This window comes from Corvus cornix, chromosome Z, assembly GCF_000738735.6.
Source record: "Corvus cornix cornix isolate S_Up_H32 chromosome Z, ASM73873v5, whole genome shotgun sequence".
Taxonomy (NCBI): Eukaryota; Metazoa; Chordata; class Aves; order Passeriformes; family Corvidae; genus Corvus; species Corvus cornix.
This window is the reverse complement of record NC_046357.1, coordinates 51266410-51291111: the sequence shown is the minus strand read 5'-3', so window position 1 is coordinate 51291111 and position 24702 is coordinate 51266410. Positions and strand designations below refer to the sequence as shown.

The 24702-nt window shown below is 40.6% G+C and overlaps 1 protein-coding gene and 1 long non-coding RNA gene across 2 annotated transcripts in view; both read left to right on the top strand.

The window, feature by feature from the left end:
- Window positions 1-2777: 2777 nt before the first annotated feature.
- The window catches only part of TRPM3 (transient receptor potential cation channel subfamily M member 3), a 397831-nt gene continuing 375906 nt past the window's right edge, over window positions 2778-24702 (top strand). The window contains exon 1 of the mRNA XM_039567684.1: window positions 2778-2933. Coding sequence (XP_039423618.1) covers window positions 2778-2933 — 156 coding nt within the window. The remainder of the gene's footprint in view (window positions 2934-24702) is intronic.
- Window positions 2949-11750, top strand: LOC109143679. The gene is made up of 3 exons (XR_002043985.3): window positions 2949-3266; window positions 4121-4193; window positions 11133-11750. It is a non-coding gene; the product is annotated as an uncharacterized LOC109143679 (long non-coding RNA).

Here is a 24702-nt window from a genome sequence, read left to right as displayed (position 1 = left end):
TTTTTCACGACCTTACTGGACAAAACCCTGAGCAAGCTGATCTACACGAACCTAGTTTAAGGAGACGCTTGCACCAGGTGACCTTCACTGGCCCCTTCCAGCATAAATCACCCTATAACTTTTGTCTTATTAATGGAAAGTGAAAAGAAAGCTTTTCATCAGCCTTGAATGACTGCTCCCAAGCCTCTCAGTAGTTCAAAATGTTCCAAACAGTTCAGTGGGTCTTGGACTCTGCTCAGCTAGATCTAAATCAGGCAAATGTCACCACTCTGTCACCACCTATTGACATGACTTCATGTAGTTCTTGAAAAATATTTGAATATACTAATGAATGACTGTGAAGAATAAGTTTGTAGGTGGAATAAGAAGGGCTGAAATGAGGACATCAGGCAACTGTACCCATAACATGCAGTCATGTCCTTCTCTGCTAGGGATGAAAATACTTTCTTGCCAGGCACACAGTATACCTGATAAAGACCATAACAGCAGCATTTAGAAGCATACATGGAACAGCCTTATGGTGTGTATAATACACACATGTGTATACATGTGTATAGGAAGTGGAAAACAAACCTGTGTAGTGGTCATTAAGCAAAAATATTGCTTTAAAAGTTGTCAGACCATGCAACTAGTTGAAACCTGCGACAGTTTATATCAATGCTGCTGGGCACTCAGATTGTCAGGTTCAATCTAATTATGGACAGAAGTAAGAAGAAGGAAGCTGTTTTCTGTGCTAAAAGTTTAATCCTAACATCAGAGAAAAACAATATTTTGTGTATTTGTGTGTTAATTGCTTTTCACAAAATTTGACTTTCTTATGTTACTCAAATGACCTGTGCTGTGTATTAGACTTACTGAAGCTTAATTGCTTTTGGCTATAATTTTGCTCTATTTTAGCTTGAAGTTTGTAGCTTATTTAAAAGAGCCTTTCTACTTTTTGCTGGGTTTGCTGTATTTATTTTAAATAGGAACATTTTTTGCTTTTCATATATCTTACATGGCACTATGAGCTCAATAAGTAGTATAGTGCTGTTTGTGTAACTAAAGAGGTGAAGGCAACATACTTCATATTTCAGCTGGCTAAGAATTAAACAAGACTAGTGACAAATCAGTAACACAAACATGTTTTTATCCTGTCCTTTAATTGTCTTGGAGATTCACAGTCTCCCAGCAAGACTCCATAAGAGTATGTCTTCTGTGTTTTATGTAATTTGACTTTTTAACTTGCTTACAGATTTTTGTGGGATTTTAAAATCACTAGATTCCCCTAGAGAATGTTTAAAGGAAAACATGGGGTTTGGGAAATTTGATAGTTACTACTATGAGATACTAAGAGGAGACATCGAGAAATTAATCTATAGATGCCATTAAAAATTATATAGCGATTAACATAAACAGCAAAGATGACCAAATGCTGATGTGCCTCAGAGAGGAATAAATGAAGATAAAAGCACTCATGAGAATAATTCACTGAAATGAAGTAACTTGCTGTTATAGTCACAGGTATTGGAAGAACAGACCCTCCTAATAATGCCTGTCTTCACTGAATGGAAGTCTGAAGTGTGATTAGGGGTTGGCAGAGCATTGGACTACCTAAAGTCACAACAAAATCCTTAATCATTTGCTTCCAACATACATTTATTAAAGAGTTTAACATGTTCTTTGGAAACTCCGACTCAGCTTTCTTGCTTATTATGACATTAGATACACTGTGAGGAAAATACATGCTTTCATAAATCACTTACCCTATAACTAGAATAATATAATTCAATATAATATCATACCATCTTTTTTAAATAGGAAGTTAAGCTACTTGAGAAAGCAGCATGGATACATCTGACTTTGTCAGTAAAATGGTCTTTTAAGAAATCTTTGTAGGAAATCATAAATGTAAATCAATGGTTTAATGCCTGCAAAACACTCACTGTGTTTTTAATCATGCCTGGAAAACAGAGATTAGCTGCCTTGTTATTTCAGCCGTGGGTGCTTGAGCATCCTCTCCCTTTGGGAAGAAAAATCAGCAGTGAGCTTGGAGGGCAGAGATGAGGCAGATTTCTTCTGTGGCACTGCACCAGGGTCCTGTGCTTAGCACGCACAGATGATGAACCCGTGTTCTTGGTCTTAATGCCTGGTAGGGCATAATGAATCAGGACCCTGAGCAACACTGCAGGAAACCTTTCAGTGTTAGTAGAGAGACTTAATTTCAGAGATGTTCCTTCTTGATCTTAAGAAAGAAAAGCAGGCCCCCCAAAGGTGTGTCACAGTACAACAGGTACTTTGCCATCTTTTGCTTGACTCGGTGCTTTCATCGTCTTAAGTGTAAACAGAAGGGAAAAACGCTTGGCTTAATGTGGAAGCTGTGCACTTATGACTGTTGCTAGACATTAAGAATGAAAATATTTTATTATAGGGAAACTACTAATTTATTTCCCTAGAACTGTCAACGTAGTGCACTTAGAAAAAGCCTCCTGGCAAGACTTTGGCACGATCTAGACGGGAGATGAACAGGTGTCACAACTTGTCATGTCTGAGCACAGTACGCCTACCTGGCCCTTTCTCTTTCCGTGCCCGTTTTCTAATTCACGCCGCAGATTAAAACTTCATTTTGCTGCGAGATACGCCACCCGCCCGGAGCCCCCGCGGCCCCTCGGGGCAGTCCCGGGCGGCACCGCCCCGCCCCGCGCCGCCCCGCGCCGCCCCTCCGCCCTGCCCGGCAGCGCCCATAAAGCGCCCGAGGCGGGCCGGGCTCGGCTGCGGGGCTCAGCTGCGTGGTGGGCATGGAGCAGCGCCGGCTGAGCCCCGGCAGAGCCGAGCGGGGCAGCGCCGCCGAGGGGCCGGCGAGCGGCGGCCGAGGGCGCCTGGCCGAGTCCTGGCGGCGGCTGAGCTCCCGGCGCGGCTCCAAGCGCGCAGGACCCTCCTCGCCCGCGCTGCCGGTGAGTGACCGCGACCGCGCTCCTCGTCCGGACACCTGCGCACTCCGGGGGCTGGCCGGGGGTGGTGAGAAGAAACCTGTTGCGCTCTGGGAAGAGGAATCGCCTTTCCCGCGCGCTGAACCTGACTTTGTAGTTGTTAACAGGTGCGGTTCCCCGGTTCGGCTCCCTCCGTGTGCTCCCTGCGGAGCAGCAGCTCGGCTCGCTCCCGCCGCCGCGCCGGGGCCGCCCGGGAGCGCAGCTGGCGAGGTGGGAAGTAGCTGCCTGCGACTCGTGCTCGCGTTGTGCAGCTGAGGGGACAGCGGTAGCAATCATAAGCGAAAGACCTGAAGGCAGGTAGGCAAAAAACACCTTCTTGGGAACCAGCGGTTTTCCTCTTAGGTAGGTGTCCCCTTGTTTGTGTATCTGCTTTCAGCCAGATCGATGGGATGTGCCGGGAATCTCTGGGTGGGTAGACAAACATTTTAATGGACATGCATGCTACAGCATAGATTACAAATCAGGAAGACGAACATCTTGGCCAGACATACGGGGAAATTGAGGTAACAAATTGAGCAGTCAACAGAAGGAGTGACATTTATTAGAGCGCTTGATGGTCTGTCTCTGTGGGATCAGAATCCTGTAGGTAAGTGCTGAACAAACACACACAAACACAGATTTTGGAAGATTGTCCAAGGACAATCTCAGTCCTCTTGTGCTTAGAAACAACATTGTGTATGCCTACTTAAAGCAGACTGTCTGAGGTCTGGAGTGATACACCTTATTCAAGAGATCAGATGTGTAATTTTGAAAGTAAACACATATTTATAAGCTTTTGACCTGGGTTGAATGGTAGTTGGGTGAAGAGACCTACGGTATAAAGGATGTCATGGCAACAGGAAAGCATCACACAAAGTAACAATATTATCTGGTGGAGGGGAAACAGGAGTAGTATTGCATTCATCTGTACCATGTTGTAGATTAAAATACTACTGTTTTGGAGTGGGGTTTTTAATCATACACGAACTTCTCTTTGCAATAGATGGCTTAAACCAAGATAAGGATTATATTACCAGAACTCATCAGAAGAATGTACAATGCAGTTGAGGGTTGGTGTTGGCTGGTTGGTTTGTGGGGGGTTTTATTTCATTTTTTGGGGTTTGTTGAGTTTCTGTTGTTCTAAACAAAGTTGTTGTTCTTGTGGCTTACAGCTGAGATGAATTCTTACTCCAGCCAGAACCCTGAATGAGATTCAGGTTGCAAGTGTTTCGCCAGAATTGAAAGGTTGTATTAATCTTTGCTTAATCTTTGCTTTTCCAGCATCTTTCTGAAAGTATGAGTAACTTTTCCCTATTTTCTTCTCTAAAGCAATACTATATTGGTGTTTTTATGTTACTGAATTTGCATTGCTTTAAACCCACTAAACTTTATAAAGTGGAGGACAGATGGGAATGACAGATTCTGAATTTTTTAGTTTGGTAATTTGTAGGGGTTTTTTTTAAATTTGTCAGGTTTTTTTGAAAACGTTTTTTGTTGAGAATGGATGACTATTAGTTTTTCTTCATTTATGCATGACTATTTTTTTTTAATGAGAGAACAGAGTTTCTGAAATCACATTTCATCACTAAGAATAATTCACTTGGAATAATTTTGCAAAGCAATGCCAGAACATACTAATTCTTAAGACATTTCCCACCAGCACTTTTTTTTTTCCTTCCCGCTTGCACCCACACTATCCCTGAGGGAAAAAAAAAGTGTAAGATTTCAGTCCTTGTAACATTAGTGTTTTGGCCTCATCTCCCCAGCTTTGCCCCCTGGATTGTATTTTTGTTTTAGTAACTTCTGTTGATCAGCCACAGTTGCTTTTTAAAGGTTGTCACTTGTATGAGGAGGATTTTTGGGGGTCAGTGCTGAAGTAGGAGTTTGGTGGAAGTGATGCTGTGCATGTGTACTATTTGGTTGTGTTTTTTCCCAAATCTGTATTTTCTGGCCTTTGTCTTCTTTCCACACTTGTAGAAATTGTTGATACTGATGTTTCACACTTACTCATTACTTGTTATATTTTCTCTGAATAATTCTAAGAGTTGGCTGCTGTTTTATTACTTTGTTAATTTCTGAAGAATAATTAATAGTCTTACTTCTTTGCCCACAGGGTGGGGAAGGGGGGGTTGGTGGAAGGGTCAAGATGGAGGGGTGTTAAATTTTATTTAACTTGTTCTGGTATTAGTCCTTGAGTTATAGAGGGAGAGTTGCTACACTGGCAGGAGCTGAAAAAGTGAAGGATATTTGAGCTAGAAAAGGTTTGCAAGAACCAACATTGCCTATAGCACACACGTGGCTGAATCCAAACAATATCTAACTGTAATTTTTGTTTAGAATAACCTTGGTTTCTTTTTGAGTAAAGGTGTGACATATTGAAGGAGTGAAGTATGTTATAGCTTTAGAAATTAAGCCTTTTCTGCTTTCTTTCTATATCCATCATCTGCTTGTGCAACTCTGGAAAGGGTGAGTGGAACCCCTGTGCTCAAACTGATAAAAATTTTGCCATGCAAACCAACAGAACACATTTTGGATCACGCTGAATTTCTGCCCATAAAGGGAATTGTCTGGATGTTTTCTGCCAGTACCTTGAGTATCATTTGTACTTATGGCCTCTGAATTATGTGAGTTTTCCAACCCATTTTAAGCAGATGCTGGACAGTGTTCTAGATCAATAAAAATGGAGATAACTAGCTGCTCTGCTCTACAGTTTCTGATCACAACAATTTTTTTTTCTCTTTTGTTCAAAGATAAAATTGCTTTTGATGTGAAATCTCCCCCAGGATATTTACAGTAGTTCAGATACAAAATGACAAGTGAGAAAAATATGAACACATGAAATAAAACTTTATTTTGCTGTGGCATCAGTGAAATTGTAGCTGTGAACCAGGTCATTGGTCCTGTCTTGGATACTGAAATTCAGATGGTCTGAGTACAAATGGCTGATGAGAAGTAATCATCTCCCTTTGTGGCAGAACTGAACTGTGTGTGTGTGGATGAGGAACATTATATGTACAGGTGTAATCCAGTGAATGAAGAGCTGGATTTGTCCTGGAGCAGATTGAACAAAACTTAGCTTGACCTCTTGAGTTTCACATTTCACTTAATGTATCAAAAGTACCTTTGCCATGAGGCTGGCCAGCCTTGTGAGGAGACTGAAACTAGCAGTGACATGGGAGACCCATTACAGGCCTGAGTTGTTTGAGAAAATGGTGGAGCAAGGACAGAAGGGAAAAAAAGGGTGTGGGGGGAACAAGGAAGAGTCTGGGCATGTTAAAATAAGGTGCAAGGTGTGTACCTGACTGGACACTGCTTGGGATTTGAGCGGGAGGGGCAAGAGCTCAACCTTTGGCTAGAGCTGCAGCATTGCTGGGTGTACTGGTTTGGCCAAATTTAGAAATATATGCTCTGAGAGAAGGCACAACCACCCCTCCCCCACCAGGTTTGGGAAAAAATAAATTTTCCTCGAAGGAAAGTGAAGAAGATAAAACTATTTATTTAACAAACACACAGGAAAGGAAAATAATGTTAAATGGTAAAATCTTTCGCTGTGGAGGAAAAACCTGGGAAAGTGTTAGAGTTCTCCCTTTGGTCTCTTCAGAGCTGGGGCTTGGCCCAGGGCCAGGCCCTCTGTGCTCGGTGGAAAGTCCTCCCCATGTGTTCTGATGTTAAAGCAATCAAGCAGTCCAGTAGAAAAGGGAGAAAATCCGAAATTCCAGAGAAGGAAAAATTCAACTGTCAGTCTCTCTCCGGAGAGAAAGCAGCTGAACCACTGGCCAAAAAACTGTCCTGGGAGCAGCAAGCCGGGTGCTTCCTCCCTCCCCTGCCGCAGCTGGGAAAACCAATTGCTATCTGTGTGTAACCTTGAACAAGCTGCAAACTGCTTTGAAAAAGTTTTGCTCAGTTTTTTCTTTCCCCCTCTCAGGCTCAGTTTAGAGGCATAGAAAGGCACAGGAATTAATTTCTGGGCATAGGCAGCAATATGGGATACACATCATAAGGTCAACCCAAGACACTGGGATACCTGTGATGTGGTGGGGTGGTGCTGTAATCGATGGAGACAAGCCCTTCAGGAGAGGCAGGCAGGGAAGAGGAGAAATGGGGCTGCCCTCCATGTGAAGGAGCAGCTCAGGTGTGTGGGGCCAAGGTCTGTATAGAGCTTGTGAGTCAGGGTCAGAGTGTGCTGGCATGTGTTACAGATCAATGACCAGGATAAGGAAGCAGATGGAACTTTCTCTGAACCACCTGAGGCAGGCTCTGGGCCACAGACCTCCATCCTCTTTGGGAAATGTAATACATCAGAACACCAGCCATCCAGGAGATGGCTGCAGGTTAAGGAAAACATTTTGTTACTGAATGGTGCTTGAGCAGCACACTGTGTCCCTGTCCATAGAAGGCTGACTTGTTTGCTCATTTGAGCTATTGTATGATTTTTTTTTCAATACAATAGCTCAAATGTGGTTTCTGCTGTCAAGCAGAAGCAATGTTCTTATAAGAACTTCTTGCTGCTGTTTTAGATGAAGGCAAGGTGATGCAGGTGCTGTTATTGCTGGTGATGAGGAGCTGTCTGCAGGCCCCTCTCCTAAAATGAGTTTGTCCTGCAGCCAAGGAATTTGTGTGACACTTCAAATGCAGCTTGAAGGCCAGGTCATGTGTGCAGTCCAGCACAGCACGGGCCAGGGTGTACTCGGGTTACCTGGTGTGTGGATCTCTCCTTTGTGTGCCATGGTCTCCCTGTCAGAATCCCCATAGGTGAAGGTGATACAGTGACAGCAGACACGGATAAGGCCGGTGCTCACCACCCATGTCTGCCAGGCCTGTGCATTCAGTGGCTTGGCTGAAGGAAGAGAGGAGCTGTAGGCTGAGATTGATGGTCAAGTAAGAGATCACTCAGGAGCACTTCACCCACGTGTCCCTGGGACCTGTCAGGCTGCACCCCAGGGTGTTGAGGGAGGTGGCTGATGTCCTTGTACAACCAGTTTCCATCAGCTCTCCAAGGCTGTGGAGATAAGGGAGAACCCCAAAGACTGGAGAAAGGCAAATGTCACACCCACCTTCAAAAAAGGCGTAAAAGCCACCATGGGGAACCACAGACTGGTCATTTGGCCATCAGTCTGAGGTAAAATCACGGAAGGAGACCTCCTAGAACCCACATCTGGGCATATGGAGGAGGCAGTGACAGGAAACAGTCAGCAAAGATTTACCAGTGGTCAGGTTATGCTGGACCTATCCCTTCTGTGGCGTAACTGGGATGAGAGGAGAGCAGTGGATGCAAACTACCTTTGCTCTAGCCAGGCTTTTGTAGCTGGGCTGTGACATTACAGTCTGGGAGGGATGATGTACTGGTGGGGGAGGACCAGTGGTGGAGCTAGGGCCCGGGGAAAGTGGTCTTTTTCTAGCCTTGGGGGTTTCACATCCCAGCTGGCTGAAGCCCTGAGCAGCCTGATCTGTCCTTCTCAGCAGCAGCTGGGACTAGAAACCTCCCTAAGTCCCTGCCAGCCTGAGTTTCCTTGGGATTGTGTAAATCAACATCAGAAAGTCCTCTGAGAATTAGTTTACAAGATGCACACTAGCACAGCTGGTAATTGTTGCTTGTACTTTGTCTGATTGAAAATCTTAAAAGTGTACGTACATTGGTTATCAGAAGTGAGAACACACTTCTTAGCATAAACAAAAATGGTAGCTCTAGCCCAGACCAGGGACTGGTAAAATAATTTGTTAGTACTTTGAAATACTTAGAGAATAACACTTCACCTGGCTGATGTCCCTCCTGCATGGGTGGAGGATCACCCCTCTCTGCAGCAGCCTGCCTGTCCAGCCCCAGCTCCTTGCTGCCTCCTCCTGCCAGAGAATTCAGCTTGCAGGAGATAGTTAAAAGCAGATGTCTATTACATTTGAATGCAGTACTTTCCTGGTGGTTTTGTTGTCCAGAAAGCTTAGCAATAAAGGGTCCAATAAGACTGGAAATGAGAAATCTCTGTCAGTGGTATGAGTGGGAGGTGAGGGCTTGGGCAAATAAGCCTACAAGAGGTGCTTGTGCAGGTTGCAGGTCAGATATTGTGCTGCTGTAGGACCTGCATCATCAGATGAGATATGATAAAGTTTACTACTGATTCAGTTTTACTGTCTTTGAAGGAAATATTTGTTTTTATTGTTAGTTTTTTGAAGTTCTTGGTAGTAGAAGGGAACCTAACTAAGTCTGGACATGAACATGTATGACATTTGTCATGTATGACAAATTGTTCATTTTATCTAGCTTTTATTTTAGGCAGATGCTTCTTTTTCTTAATTTTTGTATTTATAAAGTTGTTTTAAAAATTTTTATATACTGTTATAGCAGAGTGTTTTCATGGTTTTTTTTAAATTTGTTTCTGTGTGCCATGGATGAGCAACATTTTTCCTGACTGCTTATTTGGATGCTTTAGTAACAGAGCTAGAAATGACTATTTAAGTTTCAGTTTAAATGAGATTTCCTGAACCTAAACATGATGTTGCCTTTTTTAGACTCTCTGCTGAATATATTGCCTAGTGTCTCCCTGCAGCTGGCCTCCAGTGAGGAAACCTGTCAAGAAACTTTCTATAATAGACCAGTCCTAAATACTTGTCTGAATAGCTGATCTTGTGTCTCTTCCTTTAGTGGTGGTGGGAATGAAGTTATATTCTGTGCATTACTTCTTTGGTGCATGTGTGGACTAGTCGGTTAAGTAGTGTGGTTCTTGAAGGCTAGAAATTCATTATGATTTAAGGGATCAGGTTTTTATCAGAAGTGAAAATGATTTTGCTTGCCTGTTAACTTTCTTGTGAAAGTGCTCTCTAAGGTATGGACTTTGTACTACCTGATGCTGGATGAACATTCATAAACCTCTGTTTTTAGTATGAAGTGACTTTGAAATAGCTAAATTTTGTGCTGCAGGAAAAATTTCAGACTTTGGATTTAAATAATTCTGGAAAACCCTTATGAAAGACAACCCTCAGAAGTCCCTCCCATGCTAATTTTTTCTATGGCTTTAGCTTTCAAGAGTAATATTCTGTACCTGGTAGAGCAGAGTGTACTATTGCTGTCTACAAGTCACTGTAAAGCTATAATGTGATTTTTAGCACTAAAGATAAGAAAAACAGGGAAAAAAAATTCAAAACCAAATGAAGAGGGGAAATGAATTCTCATTAAAATAACAAAGCAGCAGTTCAATTTCCACAATTCTCATCTGCTTGTCTCCCCTGAAAAGACATAAGGGATTATTATATTGAAGGCAAAGTGTGTAAGAAAATATGAAGAACTGAAGTTATTTTGCTCTTTTTCTTCCTTTCTTATGGAGATAATAATCATTAATTATTAATATACAGCCTATTCTGTATCTGAAATGAAAGTACATGTATTTCTAAAGAAGGTGGTGGTTTAATAATTAGAATGATAGAGTCAAACTCCATGAGCAGAATTTAAAAATAATTCATAATTGAGGATTTCTGACTTTATCCCATTTACTTCTTTGGGGCCTGATGATTTTTAAGTGGTGGCTGACCTCCCTTTTTATTAAGAGATTGTTTTCAAACTGACTATCCAGAATCAATAGACGTCTTTTAAATCTTGAGCACTTGCAGTTGTATGCTGGATATGGATAAACTGTGAGTCTAAGAGTTGTTGATACAGAGGTGCTGTTTTCCCTGACCATTCCACAAAAGGCAAAACAGGCCTCTGAAATCTTGGTTTCATGTAGGGTGTTTTATCTGTTATCTTTCTGTACATTGGCTCAGATGCTTGGAAATGCTATAATTAATTAAAAAGAAAAATATTTTTAAATTAGACAATACTTAGGAGCAAGTGTAAAAAACAGTGTAAGGAGCTAAGAAAGCTCTAGACCTGTGACAAGGAGCATGAAAACTCCTGTCTAGATCAGGAGACAAGTTCACTCTTCACGACTTTTTTTTTTCTTTCTTCTCTATGGTTTTGTTTTTACCATAGGAGGCAGTTACTGTGAGGCATGTATGTAGGGTCATGGAATTTATCTGAGGCTTATGAGATGTTTTATTCATCACAACATAATGCTGAAAAGTACTTCTTAGTCTGTTGGAGATGGTAATATTGGTTATGAAAGCAGGGGCGCATTTTAACTTGCACAACTTGGTCTAACACTGGCTGGGCAGTGATAGATGTGTCCTGTTATAACCTATTTTCTCTGCATGTAGCTGAAAGCAGCTCTTTCCAGATATAGTTTATTTCTCCTGATGAGGCAGCATTTCAACAATCCTGTGACATTTCAAAATGAGTGTGGAAAAAAGAAGAGTCTTATTTCCTGGTATGTGTATTTTTTTTCCTGGTATTCTCATGTTCTTTTTGCTTTTAGATAACATAATTGCTTTAATGACATAATGGAAGTGTTTTGTGAAGAATATTCAAAATAGGTAATGTCCTGTTACAATTTTTTTAAGTTTGCTGTGAATTGCAGAGAAACTGACATGTTATGAAACCCTGTGAATCACAGTGACTGCAGAGGTAAAAGGAGAGAAAATTAGAATATTTTGTCTAAATAAACAAGTAAATGAAAACTTTCTGCTTATTACTTCTTGATGTTAAGTGCTTGCTTTCTAGAAATAGTGTAATAAGAAAAAGCATCTGATAGTAATATGCTAATTCATTACAGCTATTTATTCTGTCTTTATTTATCAATATTTCCTTTGAGCAAATCATAGAATATACTAAGTTGGAAGGGATCCATCAGGATAATTGAGTCCAATTTCTGGCCCTGTGCAGGATATCCCAAGAATCATACTGATGCCATGATGATTTTTTGCCTTTTTTTTAATGCCCATTTTATACCTTTTTATAACTTCTGTATTCTTAGTGGTTTTTTAGCCTACATTCTTGGGCTTGTTTGTCAAGCTAGGAGACTAAACATTTCAGAAGCTTCGTAGTTAAGGATTGGGATGCCTCAGACCCCAAGGTCCTCTCCAGAACACATTTTGTAAACTGAGATAGAACCATCCAGGGGAGAGTTCCTTGGGGAGGGCTCATTCAAGCCTCTCATTGGGGAATTTTTGATAGATATGGTAATTAGTAAGACCTATAATGTTACACTCGATCTATTGTGGGGGTGGGCATTGCAGTGTGCATTGGGGTGCATTTGACCTGGACATAGTGCACCTAAGGATCCTTAAAATAAATACAAAGGTAAAATCCCTTTTTCCATTTTAACAGTGTTTGATTCTTGATTTCAAGACCAGGAAAAGGCATCAGTACCATGTGCCTGACAGCATTGTCCAAAACCTTCTGGAACTCAGACTTGGTGCCACTTCCCTGGGGACCATGTTCCACTGCCTAACAGCCCTCTGGGTAAAAAAACTTTTTCCTGATATCCAACCTAAACATCCCCTGACACAGCTTCATGCTGTTTCCTGGAGTCCTCTCATTGGTAATGAGAGTGAAGACATCAGTACCTCCCCTTCCGCTTCCTTTCATGAGGATGTGGAAGACCACGATGGTGTCTCCTCTCAGTCCCCTCTTCTCCAGACTGAACAGACCAAGGATCTGAGCCACTCCTCACAAGGCTTCCCCTCAAGGCCCTTCACTGTCCTTGCAGTCCTCGTTTGGACACTCTCTAACAGCTTAATGTAATTTATATTGTGGTCCCCAAAACTGCGCACAATGTTCAAGGTGAGGCCGCCCAGTGCAGAGCAGAGCGGGACAATCCCCTCCCTTGCCCAGCTGGTGATGTTGTGCCTCATGCCCCCCAGGACATGGGTGGCCCTCCTGGCTGCCAGGGCACTGCTGACTGATGTTCACCTCACCATTGACCAGGACCCCCAGGTCCCTTTCTGCAGCACTGCTTGTTCCCCAGTCTATACACACATGCAGGGTTGCCCTGTGCCAGGTTCAGAATCCAGTACTTTCCCTTGTTAAACTTCATATGGTTGATGATTGCTCAGCTCACTAATTTTGTTGAGGTGTCTCTGCAGGGCCTCTCTGCCCTTAAGGGAATCAACACCTCCTTCTAGTTTAGTGTCATTGGCAATCTTACGTAATATTCCTTTGAATTCTGTGTCCAAGATGTTGAAGGGAAGTGGGCTGAGGATGGAGCCTTGTGGAATCCCACTAATGAGCAGACTTCAGTCTGATGTCACCTAATTCACTCTAACCCTTTGTGCCCAACCCATGAGCCAATTGCTCACTCATCAGGTAACATCCGGCTGTGTGCCGGACATTTTGTCTAGAAGGAGAGACAGTATCAAAGGCTTTGCTGAAGTCCAGAAAGATTACATCTACTGGTTTTCCTAGATCAACTCTGTAGGTTACCAGGTTGTAGAAGGAAATCAGGTTTGATAGGCAGGAGTTCCCCCTCATGAAGATGTGCTGGCTGTCACTGATGACTGTGTTGTCCTCCCAGTGTTTTTTCAGCAAGCACCTCCCAGAATAATCTTTTCCATGACTTTATGAGGCACTGAAGTGAGACTGACAGGCCTGTAGTTTCCAGAGATTTCCTTCTTGATCTTTTTGGAAATCAGAACAATGTTTCCCAGCTTCCAGTCAGCTGAGACCTCTCTGGATTCCTAAGACCACTCCAAAATCATTGAGAAAGGTTTTGTGATGGCATCAGCCAGCTCTTTGAGTATTCTCAGATGAATCTTATCAGGCCCCATGATTTGTAGGGACCCAGCTAAGTAGTTTAAAAGTAGAATTAAGGTGAATCCAACCTGGAATGTTGAAATTGTTTTCTCATTGGAAGAGCTGATTGGTCAGAATAGATTTCACTATTTGCTCTCACTTTTTTTTCCTGTTTTGAAGATACTGCAAATTTGGATTCTCCATAATAACTAACATTATGTATTCAGATTTCTCTGGTTCTGCAATGTAAGCCAGCTTTTGTTGTTAAAGATTTCCCAGGGACCAGAAGTTCTTAAGAGTCAGATGTGCTACTGGGTGATTTCACTAGTGGTCTCTCAAGAGAATGGGATAAAGAAAAGGAAATGCATGTGACTGGATGACAGAATTTCAAAGGGCCCGGTAGGAGCCTTTGTGTCTCAAAAAGTGGTCATAGAAAATGACTAAGGCCGTAGTAGTATCAGAAGTTGTGAATGAAGCTTGGAGACAAGTGGAAAGTTACTGAGGCAACAAGGCAGGCAAGTAGAGACTTTAATGAGCTTAGGGAAGGTGGATGCAGTGAGATTCACCTCTCAGTATGAGCTTATTTTTTCTGCCATTCAGTTATCAAAATTGTGACAGGGCTATATTTGATTCAATATAACTGTTTTGAAGATGGCAACCCTTTGATTTTAGATGTGCATTTGGGTTTCAGTGAAATATTTCCCTAATGTTTAGGTATTAGAGTTATTTTTAAGGTTAGTATTAGGACATCTGTCAATCTTTTACATTTGCAATGGAAGAACACAGATATTGTGTTGTATGGAAACACAATTTAATCAGAATTCAAGCATTCAGCCCATGTGGGCTGAAAGAACTACAAAGGCTCAAATTCATTTTTGATGCAATATGTTTGAAGTTGGTGGGAAATGCTCTGATGCTGAGCATATAAACCTTTAAATACAAGAATATGAAAATCTAGGGATCCTATAAAGTTTTTACGGGTTCAGAAAATTAATTCACATAAGCCATTAAGAAGGCAGGCTCCCTAGTTATGATTGTTCTCAGTTAGTAGAGATTGTACAACCTTACTAAAAGACAAGGTGTTTATTTCTTTGAAGTACTGAGAAGACTTTAGATATGTCTTGTTTCACACTGTTGCATCAAGCATGCCTTGATGCAAACACAGCAGTAATGATTTATTCCTCTGTCAGTGTTGGACTGTGACTGTATAGGTGCCATTTCACATTCCACCTAGGGGGACATTACTCAGACTACAGTACAGTTACACTGCCTACAGTTGCTGAAAATCTAAGCTGAATAATTAAGAAAATGCAGAGTACAAGAGGTGGGTTGCAGTGCACAACAGTCTTAATGGTGCAGAAGAAAGTGGATTCATTAGCTGAGATAGTGCTGTTAATAACATGAGTTTTCTGCAGTGCTTAACAAAAGTTACAACTAGCAAAATTGCAAAAAAAATCACAGAAGGGTATTATTGAAAACCTAACCAATGAATATCCATCTGTTAGTAGATTCTCAAGTAAGTACTGAATTTTGAGTCAGTAAGGAAACACACAAGTGATTTTGGTTTATCAAAGGTTTTTCTCATTCTTGTGAATAAGATGCTTCTAGGCTACAGAGAAGCTGGTTTGGATTTTGTTTCCTTACAGACACAAGTTAATCACTGCATGCCAACTAAACAATGACTATGAGATAGAAGCACAATTTACTACTTGCATCTTTAACCACATGACTGCTGCACTGCTGTTTCATTGTGCTGCCTCAATGAGAGGGCCAAATAGAGAGCCAAATATTCCCTCAATGAGAGAACAGCAAAGCAGGAACTTTGTACAAAGATGTCTGTTTAAGCAGAAGTTTGCCTTAGCTGTCTAATCTGTCCTTTTGGAAAGGGGATGAGGATAAAAACCAACATCCTCACCCCTGCATACTTTTGGAGGGGTTTCTAATTCGAAGAGGAAATTGGGTTCCTGTGCATGGTGACTTAATTTGGCTTAAGAAAAAGTGCAGCTCATCTATTCTGTAGGTTGCTTTTTGCACTCACAAAAATATTCTTGTGCTTCTCTTTTCTCATCATAAGCACCTCTTTTTTTCATGTTTCATCACATGTGGACTGTCATGAAACAATTCAGTCTGCTTTTTAAGGAATTAGTTGTATTTAATTGTATAATTGTAATTAATTGTATAAAAGATGTCAGGTTTTTCTTGGAAATCAGTAGTCTATCTGTGTGTGCCTTCTGTGGACTGTTCTCCTTGCATGTGTTAGCTGTCCTGTTCTTTCCTTCAGACTTTCTGCAACACTGAGACTGCCATCTCTATGCATATTTTCTCTTTCCACTCCAATTTTCATATATATGTATGTGTGTACAAATGTGTGTGTATATAGATATCCATACAAAGTATTTTTGAAAGATGAGTCGTAAGGATGTATTTATATTGTGCTATTTTTGAAGAATAAGCAGAAGTGCTATTAAACTGAAAAGCATTGATGGGCTCATCCCACTTTTTAATTGGGTTTCTTGTCTATAGACAAGTACAGGATGCCTGAAGCAGTAGCTCGTTACCACAAGTGATTCAATATCTCCCACCCACTAATCTTTTTTTTTTTTTTTTTTGTTCTCACTGCCTTTCCTCCTTTGTTTCATTTTCTTAGAAACAGCAGTGTCGTTAATATGATGCTCAAACTGCTACCTGGCTCTTTCTGAGTCAGGCAATTTGAGGCGTGGGCTGGGGCTTAGAGTTGTCTCAGACTCCACCTGCCAGAACTGAAAGGGCTGGTGAGAGTATCTGGTACTCCTATGTCTAGTCAGGGGTCTTATGACATAAAAAAAGCCATTTAATGTTGAAACTGGAGGCAAGGCTTAAAAAAGTTGCCTGTCCAAATATGTGTTCTGCCTGGCTTTTTCCTCTTTCATTTATTTATTTTTTAACTTCTGGCAAAGGTTAAAAAAATGTCGTGACAAATTTGTGTAAGGCCATTTCCTGGTCCGTTTCCAGCTGCTCATCTGGCATTGTAACAGGATAGTAAGTGATTCTCATTTCTAGGCAGAAATTGAGATAGCCTCTGATAGAACTGGTCTTATAGTTAATATTATTATTTTGAGGGTAATCTTTAGTTTTGCACTGAAAATATAAGGTATATTCTATTTGCATAAAATTTAAAATATTTTTAATTTCCTATTGGCAGTGACTCTAAAAAAAATTAAATCCTACAGTCTTATAAGAGTGTTTTGCTTCACTTAATAATGTGCCATTAGAAAGCTATAGCTGATTGTGCCTGCTGTGCTAATGACCCTGCTGCATATGATGATGTTGCTACAGGCAGCAAGGGAGATCATGGTTTATTGCTAGGTTTATTTGGATGGGTGTTCTATTAGCAGCTGCTTATCAGCATAGAGTCCATGGTAAAGGAAGGAACACTTAAGTCAAATTGATAAAGCTGAGGATCTTTCATTGCTCCAGTAATCTGAGTAGATGGGATGCCTGTACTGTCATAATCAGATCTAGAATAATGAGAGTATGGTCTCAGGTTCATTCTGTTAAAATCATTAAGTGTTTTCTTAACTCATTTTATTATGGCAGCGCTTCAGCTGCTGTAATTGCCAGGCCTCTGGATCTTCCAGAGGATCTTCCGATGTTCCCCTTAACTAGAAATCAATGATCTGCTGCCAGGTGCGGAGGAGATGATGAATCTCAAATTTTGATGTAAATCAGCTGTTAAAATGTTGATTCTGCTGGAATCAACTGTTGTACTGTTAGTGTGATAGTTGTGTATTCATTCACACAATGCGTAAAATTGGTGTTAAGGGCTGGTAATGGACAAACAGCTGATTCAGTGCATAAGGAAGTGGATATGAAAAGTATAGCTAGCAGGTGTTACCTGGGCATGTATTCTACTTGCCTCTACCTGTCCTTGTTCAGTGGAATTGTTTTACTTTTTAATGGTATTTTCTAGATATCCCACAGCTACTGTCTCATTCAGAAATCCAGTGTATCTGGGGTACACATGCAGGTAAGGAATCTAGCATATGCATGGTAGATCTGCTAGAAAACAAGTGCTTTGAAAAGTGGCTTGTGTAGATGTGGTACACTTGCACTTAGACCTCTCTGGGCTTTCATACATGTGAAATATGTGGCACAGCATGTCAACTGTTTTATTCTTGAAAAACTTGCAGTCTAGGACTGTCCGTTTCCTGCGTTTCACATGTCGGAGGAAAATAACTTTAAGGGATGGGACTATGCAATTACACGAATTTATTGTTTTAAATAACAAACGCATCAGTCGAGGCGTGAGGTTTTACAACACCTCCGAGTAATGGCGACTAGTCACAAGATTTAGGATTACATCGTAATTTATAACTTTCTAATCCAATAGATACTTAAAATGACACTTTGTTTTAGATTAGTGACCTATCACCTGTGGCACTTCTCACTGCAATGCAGCTATGTCTTGACCAATAACTTCTCATGTCACGTACACACAGTTGTCTCTCTTATACCATCTACATTCTTAACTTAAACTATATAAAATCATACTATTATATTTTAAAACCCTTCACCAAAACACCCAGTGTACAATTTTACTTATAATGATAGGAACACAAGTTTGTAATCCTTTTGCTTAAAGTCCACAAATCTCTGTCAATTAAGCCAGACCTAGTCTCTTCCAGGGTTGTAAATCAAAGCCTCCTTTAATTGCAGGAGTTTCTACTCCTCTGTCTCCCACATAGGACAGTTATAGTTCTCATTGAATAAAGAACCTTTTGTTCATTCCCAAATTTTAAGCAGTGACTGATATATTGGGAATGCGTCCTATTTTTTACACTAAAACTCCTGGAGGGCTGATGTAATATGGAAGAAATATGAGATTTTAACAGTCTCACAAATTTTTTGATACCAAGTTGCAGTAATGTAGGCAACTGCTCTTTTGATTTCTTGAATACTTGCTCTGAGATGTAATAGTTGTAGTCTTAATTTCAGTTAGTTTAAAGTTCAAGGCAAGCACCATTATTTTCACTTTGATTTTAGAAATATTTTTGTGCAGATGACTTTCTCCTTGTCTACTTCAGTATGGTACCAGGAGTGTGAGAGGTCAGAAATTCTGGCTTAATAATTTGCCTTATTTCATTGCAAGAGAGATCATAAATGAACTGCTGAATTGTTACCCCTACAGAGGCAAGATGAAATTAGGAAAGGAAATAATAATTAGCATATATTTAAATCATACCAGTTCAAAGATGATTTTTGTGGAATGCTTAAAGGGTCACTAAATTTAAAGTGTATGGATGTTATAGAAGTGTATTTGACTTAGTTAAAAAGAAGCGCTTGGAGTAAAAGTTACTCTTATATATTGCTAGTTTTTCATTTGCAGCCTTAGAAATATTTATGACAGAATTCTTTATTGAATTTAGAACCTATCAGCAGATGACTACAACACAAGGATAAAAATTCCAATTAATCTGTTCTCATCATGTAGCTAGGTCTGCCCTTTCAAAAAAGTACTATAGCTTTTGGGAGAGAAGAGAAACAAACAGAAAAAGTTAATGTTTTTGAAGGGCATGTCTCATGGCTATTTCTTTTCTCTCCACAAAGAGAACTGAAATTTTTGTTGAACACAGTCATCCATTTGCCAGACATTGTGGGATGTGTCTGGAGAACATTAGCAAAAAAAAATCGAGATCTTTCGTTGCTGTTGTAGAAAAACACACAGTTAAGACATGAATAAATTTTACAAGCTAGAGTCTACCTATTGCAGCAAGTGGACTTAGAAGCAAAATTTGTAATAAAAAAAGAGCTCAGTGCTTCAAGTCAAATGTTTAGGTTCTTCAATTCTGAATCAGTTCTTTATGTTGGAATGAATCTTGAGTGTGTGCAGTGTAAACTTGTACATCTGATTTTTGCATATCACATAAAATTTTTCACTGAAATGTAATTCCACTTGATAGCATCACATGAGAACTGATTCACGCACATAGACATACAAGATTAGATTACAGCTCATAGTAATAAAAATTTGTTTCAGCCTTGTTGGAAAACAGCTCCTAACTTGCAAATAAGTCTTGAACAGAGTCCTCAGGAAGAGAGCAGAAATAGTGTTGTAGTGGTTTGGTCCAAAATACTCATTACTGTTTATCTGCTGTGAGATAAGAATTAGGAGAAATGCAAAGCAGGCACCAAACTTGAAAGAATATAAAGAAGTTTATTAACAAACCTAAAAGAGGGAGGAAAAAAAAAATTATACCACCTTCAGAACTCTCCTCCTCCCCCCACCTTCCTCCCTTCTCCCACTGACAATGTGAAAAAACAACCCTTAAGATGTTCAGTCTGTTTACCACTGCCATAATAACCTTGTTCAGTCCATTTAGAAAGAGAAGTCTCTTCTTGCTCATGCTATGAATGAAAACATTATCACAACGAGACAGCCGCCCACTTCCAAATATTGTTCAGTCCATTTAGGAAGAGGAGTCTCTCTGCCTGCGTGTGAGTCCTTTCCCCCAACTTGCAGCTTTTCCTGCAACTGCTTTCGAGGGTCCACTCTTGAAGTTTTTTGGGGTACAATTTTAAGGTTGAGCCTTTCAGAAACAAAAACAGAGGCCCTTCTCCTTCCCTGGGAGCAAAGGGTCTTCATCTTCATCGTTAGGACTATCTCTGGGAGCATCTCTAGGGACTGAGGTTTTCTCCTTTCCCGTTTGGAGCAAAAGTCCTCATCTGGTCCATCTCTCCCTGTCCAAACTTCTCATGAAATTACAGCTGCGTCAGCATCTGCCTATCTCAGTGCAGGTGCTTTTGCTTACGAGTTGAACACTCCCCCCCCCATATCTTCATGAAATTACAACAGGATACTCTGATATATTATAGCTTCACAACAGAATTTCAGCTTTAAGCATCTCCTCTTTCTCTTCCCTCAGGTTTTCAGCTCTTCACAGCAATAAAAGGGTTAATCTCACCTCGGCCTTGCAGCTTTGCAGCTGGAATGTTGAATTTTTCTTATCGAAGTGGAGAGGGGGGAGAGCCAAGCCACTCTGGCTGCCCACGGCAAGGCAGTGGGGGGGGTTCCATGGCTGGAACAGGTCCATGGCTTCAGGATGGCCGTGGCCCGGCCCAGCCTGGCCCAAGCAGGGCCTGGCCGGGCCCGCTGGCCCCCGCACGGGCCCTGCAGCCACCTGTGCCAGCGCCGGAAACGAGAGAGAGCTCTGCCCGAGGTTTGTCTATTCTTAAATGTGGATCACAGAGGTGATCACAACTTTAAGTGGCTGAGAGAATTGTCCATATTCAAACTGGCCAGCTGATAGGTTCTATCAGGTCCCAGAGGAAACTGTAAGCACCCCTTAGCAAGGACGTCCCTTCCGGGACTATGCTTGCTAACCTATGACACTGATTCACACACATAGACATACATGATTAGATTACAGCTCATAGTAATAAAAATTTTGTTTCAGCCTTGTTGGAAAACAGCTCCTAACTTGCAAATAAGTCTTGAACAGAGTCCTCAGGAAGAGAGCAGAAATAGTGTGTCTAAGCAAATATTCATCTTCTGGATTTCAAGGGACCTATGTGAAGAATGTGATTTCAAAGCCTCTTGCCTATCATTTCTTCTGAATTTTTTGCTCTTAAAAGTGCTCTACAGCACTACAGGGGCTGGACTCCTGCAGAACTTCATTGTGTTTTCTTCTATGATAGAGGTTATTTTCTCAGATGGCAATGATTTATTTCATGAAGTTCTGTGTGTGACCACAACAACTCTTGATTTACCCTGAGTAACATGGGCTATGGTGTGCTGCCATCTCCACAAAGTCTTCCTGCCATGACATTTGGAGAATTTTGATTCCTCTTCAGCTGCATGCTCAGCTTGTTACTACAAGCCAGTTGGGCTATTGTTGCTTAGCCAGGATGGTACCTGGAAGTAAAGCGTAAGACTGTTTTGTTGGTGGTCAGGGAAATAGTAATAGAAGCTAAACACTCAAAAGAAAGAAATTCAAAAATTATTTGCCATTTCTGAATTTGGTTGTACTTTGTTTGCTGATATACTATGTGACTCGACAGTCTACATTGTGCAAAACTTGCCTTTGTCGTAAATACTAATCCTGGCATCATGTTGGGCATGTGTATCCTTGAATACATGGAGCTGTGCCAGATTATCTAGCACAAGAGAACAAGGGCTGATGCATGAGAGAAATGCAGTCTTGACTCTCATTTGGTCTTAGATGCATCCAGTAACAATCTAGAGGGGACTTAGAAAATTCCTTATTGGTTTCCAGATGACAGATAACTGTTCAATCAAGCTTTAGAAAATCTGTGGCTGTTTGTCATTTTAATTCTACCCTGTGATTCATCTTAGTCTCAAGAGCTCACTTGCACAAGCATGTTTTCACCTCTTTGGAGGATCAGTTTAAGGAAACGCCTGTTGTGGTAAGAGATGTTCTTCAGAGACCTGCTAGAGGAGATAACCTGCTGAGAGCTTGTTTAATGTGGACAAAAACTCAGCTAGTTCCAGTAGTCTGCCCTGAAACCAAAAAGGGCTGAAATTCATGGGACTTGTGGAAGGTATCTCTGCATTGTTTTATCTGCTTCCCCATTCTTCAGACATCTTTTTCACTCAACAGCCCTTCTTTGAGCTTACTCTAAAAAAAGCAAATCCTATCTCCCACCCCAGCCGCCCCACTCCATTTTCTTTTAGTACGTGGTTAGATAGTACAGTTTACTGATACAGAATTTCAAAATTACTTTCTCCCCTAGAAGAATATTTCTTGATACCTCCTAGGCCTTGGTGGCATATAGTTTTATTATCTAATCCCTCTTGTCACTGAACAGCTGTTGAGCATATAATCTTGCCCTATGTACTACCAAGTGATCTTTGTTCTGCTGACTAACCTGGATAGTCATCCAGGTATTTGTGTGACTGGTACTTTCCAAAATTCTGTCATTGAAAAATGTGACTGATGTTACCAAAACAGTTTTTTACATGAAGGCATTTTAGGAAGCTGTGGAATAAGACTGGGCTTCAGAATGATACATGAGGAAACCTGCTGGTAACTTCTCTCTTGTCTGATGCATTTTTATTCATAACTGTCCTTTCATGTAGTTTTGACTTTCTTTAACAATTTAATCTCCTGTAGTTTATCTGATGTCATGCTATGTGTCAGTATGTCCAATGTTTTATTACAGTCAGAAGAGTAAAAAATTATTTTTATGCTTCCCCTTTATTCAGAAATCTGGCTTTTTTTATCCAAGGAGGCTGTTTGGTCCATGCAACAAGCTTAATTTTTGCTGGACTCCTTACAATTATTAGTCCTAAATGTAATAGAAAGAGCTAGCTGCTTTTTCTGCACAACTGTTTAGTTTTTAGTTTTGGGGAGGATGATTTGGGAGTCTCAGGACTACCAGCTAACAGCATTAGTGATGGAGTTTAATCCTGCATTTACCTGTGTAAGAAGTTTAATTTTATTAAAGAACCAGGGAGACCATAGTAAGAATGAGGTGTCATTTATGTTCCTCAAGCAGCCTTTTGATTGTCATTTGCATTAAAATATCTAAAAACTCCCACATGTGTATCTTTTAAGTCTTCTGCTTCCAGTGGAATAATTTATAATTAAAAAATAGTCTTGAAACCTGACATATATTTGGCTTGACATTGCCGTTACATAAAATTCTAGACTTTTTGTAAATGCAGGCACTGTCATTTGTGATCCAAGTTTGACAACTTAGTTGAATCTTCCTACTGAAACAAAGGTTTTAAGCACTGAATGCATTTGACAAAAATTCTGCTAGCAGAGGATGGCTCCCATCCTCTCTTCTGGGGAGACCTTGCTTTCAAGTCTCCTTTTTGAGTATGTGAGTGTTCCTGGGAAGAGACCAGAGTAATTCTAGTCAGGGAGACAGAAGAAGAATTTTTTAAAGGGAGCAGATGGAAGAGCTTAAGTTGGAAGATCTGAACAGTTCAGGTGGCAAAGGGGGTTTATGTGCACAAGATAAACAAACAGAGGAGTCTTAGAGGACCATTATGACAGCACATGGTAACATCAAATATAACATCAAATGTAAGTGTGTGGGCAAAGCCTTGATGTGTCAGTCTCAAACAACATGAAAAACTCAGGCTTTTTGTGCTCCAAATACACATGGCAATCAATATAATTTACAGGTTTTGTCCTCATAGAAACTACCTTATTTATATAGCCAGAGGGGAGGGGAGAAAGTAACCTTTGTGGCCCTTGTGGCTGGTGGCAGAACCTAGCATTTCAGGAAGTTGCCTTGAGAGCCTGATGAAGTTAAACTGTGTTCCAGGTTCTACTCCCTGTTGTATTCTAAATGAAATACAATTTACATCTTTGCTTCCCTATGGTCACCTCAGTCATATCAATAATGTTCCTAGATACAAACTAGATTTTGTAAGATTGCATTATTTCCCCTGTTCCTGGCAAATGTTTGCTCTTATGCAACTCACTGCCACAGGTTTCCTTATCAGGGTTCAGGTTAATCAATGGTACAGCAGTAATTTTGACCGCTGTGTAGAAACACTTCTACACAAGGTTTTTTACACTAAGCAAGCTTTAACAGAAATGCTGGCGGTTGTCAGAGGTTATCTCTCTGGGTGTCTTTATCACTGCATGGATATAACTTGATGATTTGTGCAGTATTGGTAAGCAGAATCCTCTCAGAAGTCCTGGGGGAATGTGCTTGATTGTGGCTACATGATCTCCTAGTGGTCCCCTCCAACACTGAACATTGTGTGAAAATATCGAACCGAAACTACCTCCCTTACAACATTTCTCCCTCTTACATCTTTTTCTCAGCCTTGTGCTCTGAAGGCAATTTTTGTTTAAAGAAATGTCAAATAGAATTGCATTAATTGAATGAGTGGAATGGGCAAAGGGCAGAAACAGTATAAATTAGTGCATGAAATTATAATTAATTGAGCTGAGAAAAGTCTAAGATTCTTGTTTCAAAAGTTGTACAGGAGCTTTTAGGATTTCTATTACTATTTTAATTTTGATGTGTATGTTCTGTGTGTTGTTATATGCATCAAGCTACTGGAGAATTTGGAATAAAGATTTCAAATGTTAGGGCATTCTTAATTTTCCTAACTTTCCTCTCTGTATCTACTTGCAGTCATAAAATATAGTCAATTAAAAATTCCTGTATTACCAAGTGTTGTTACATACTTAG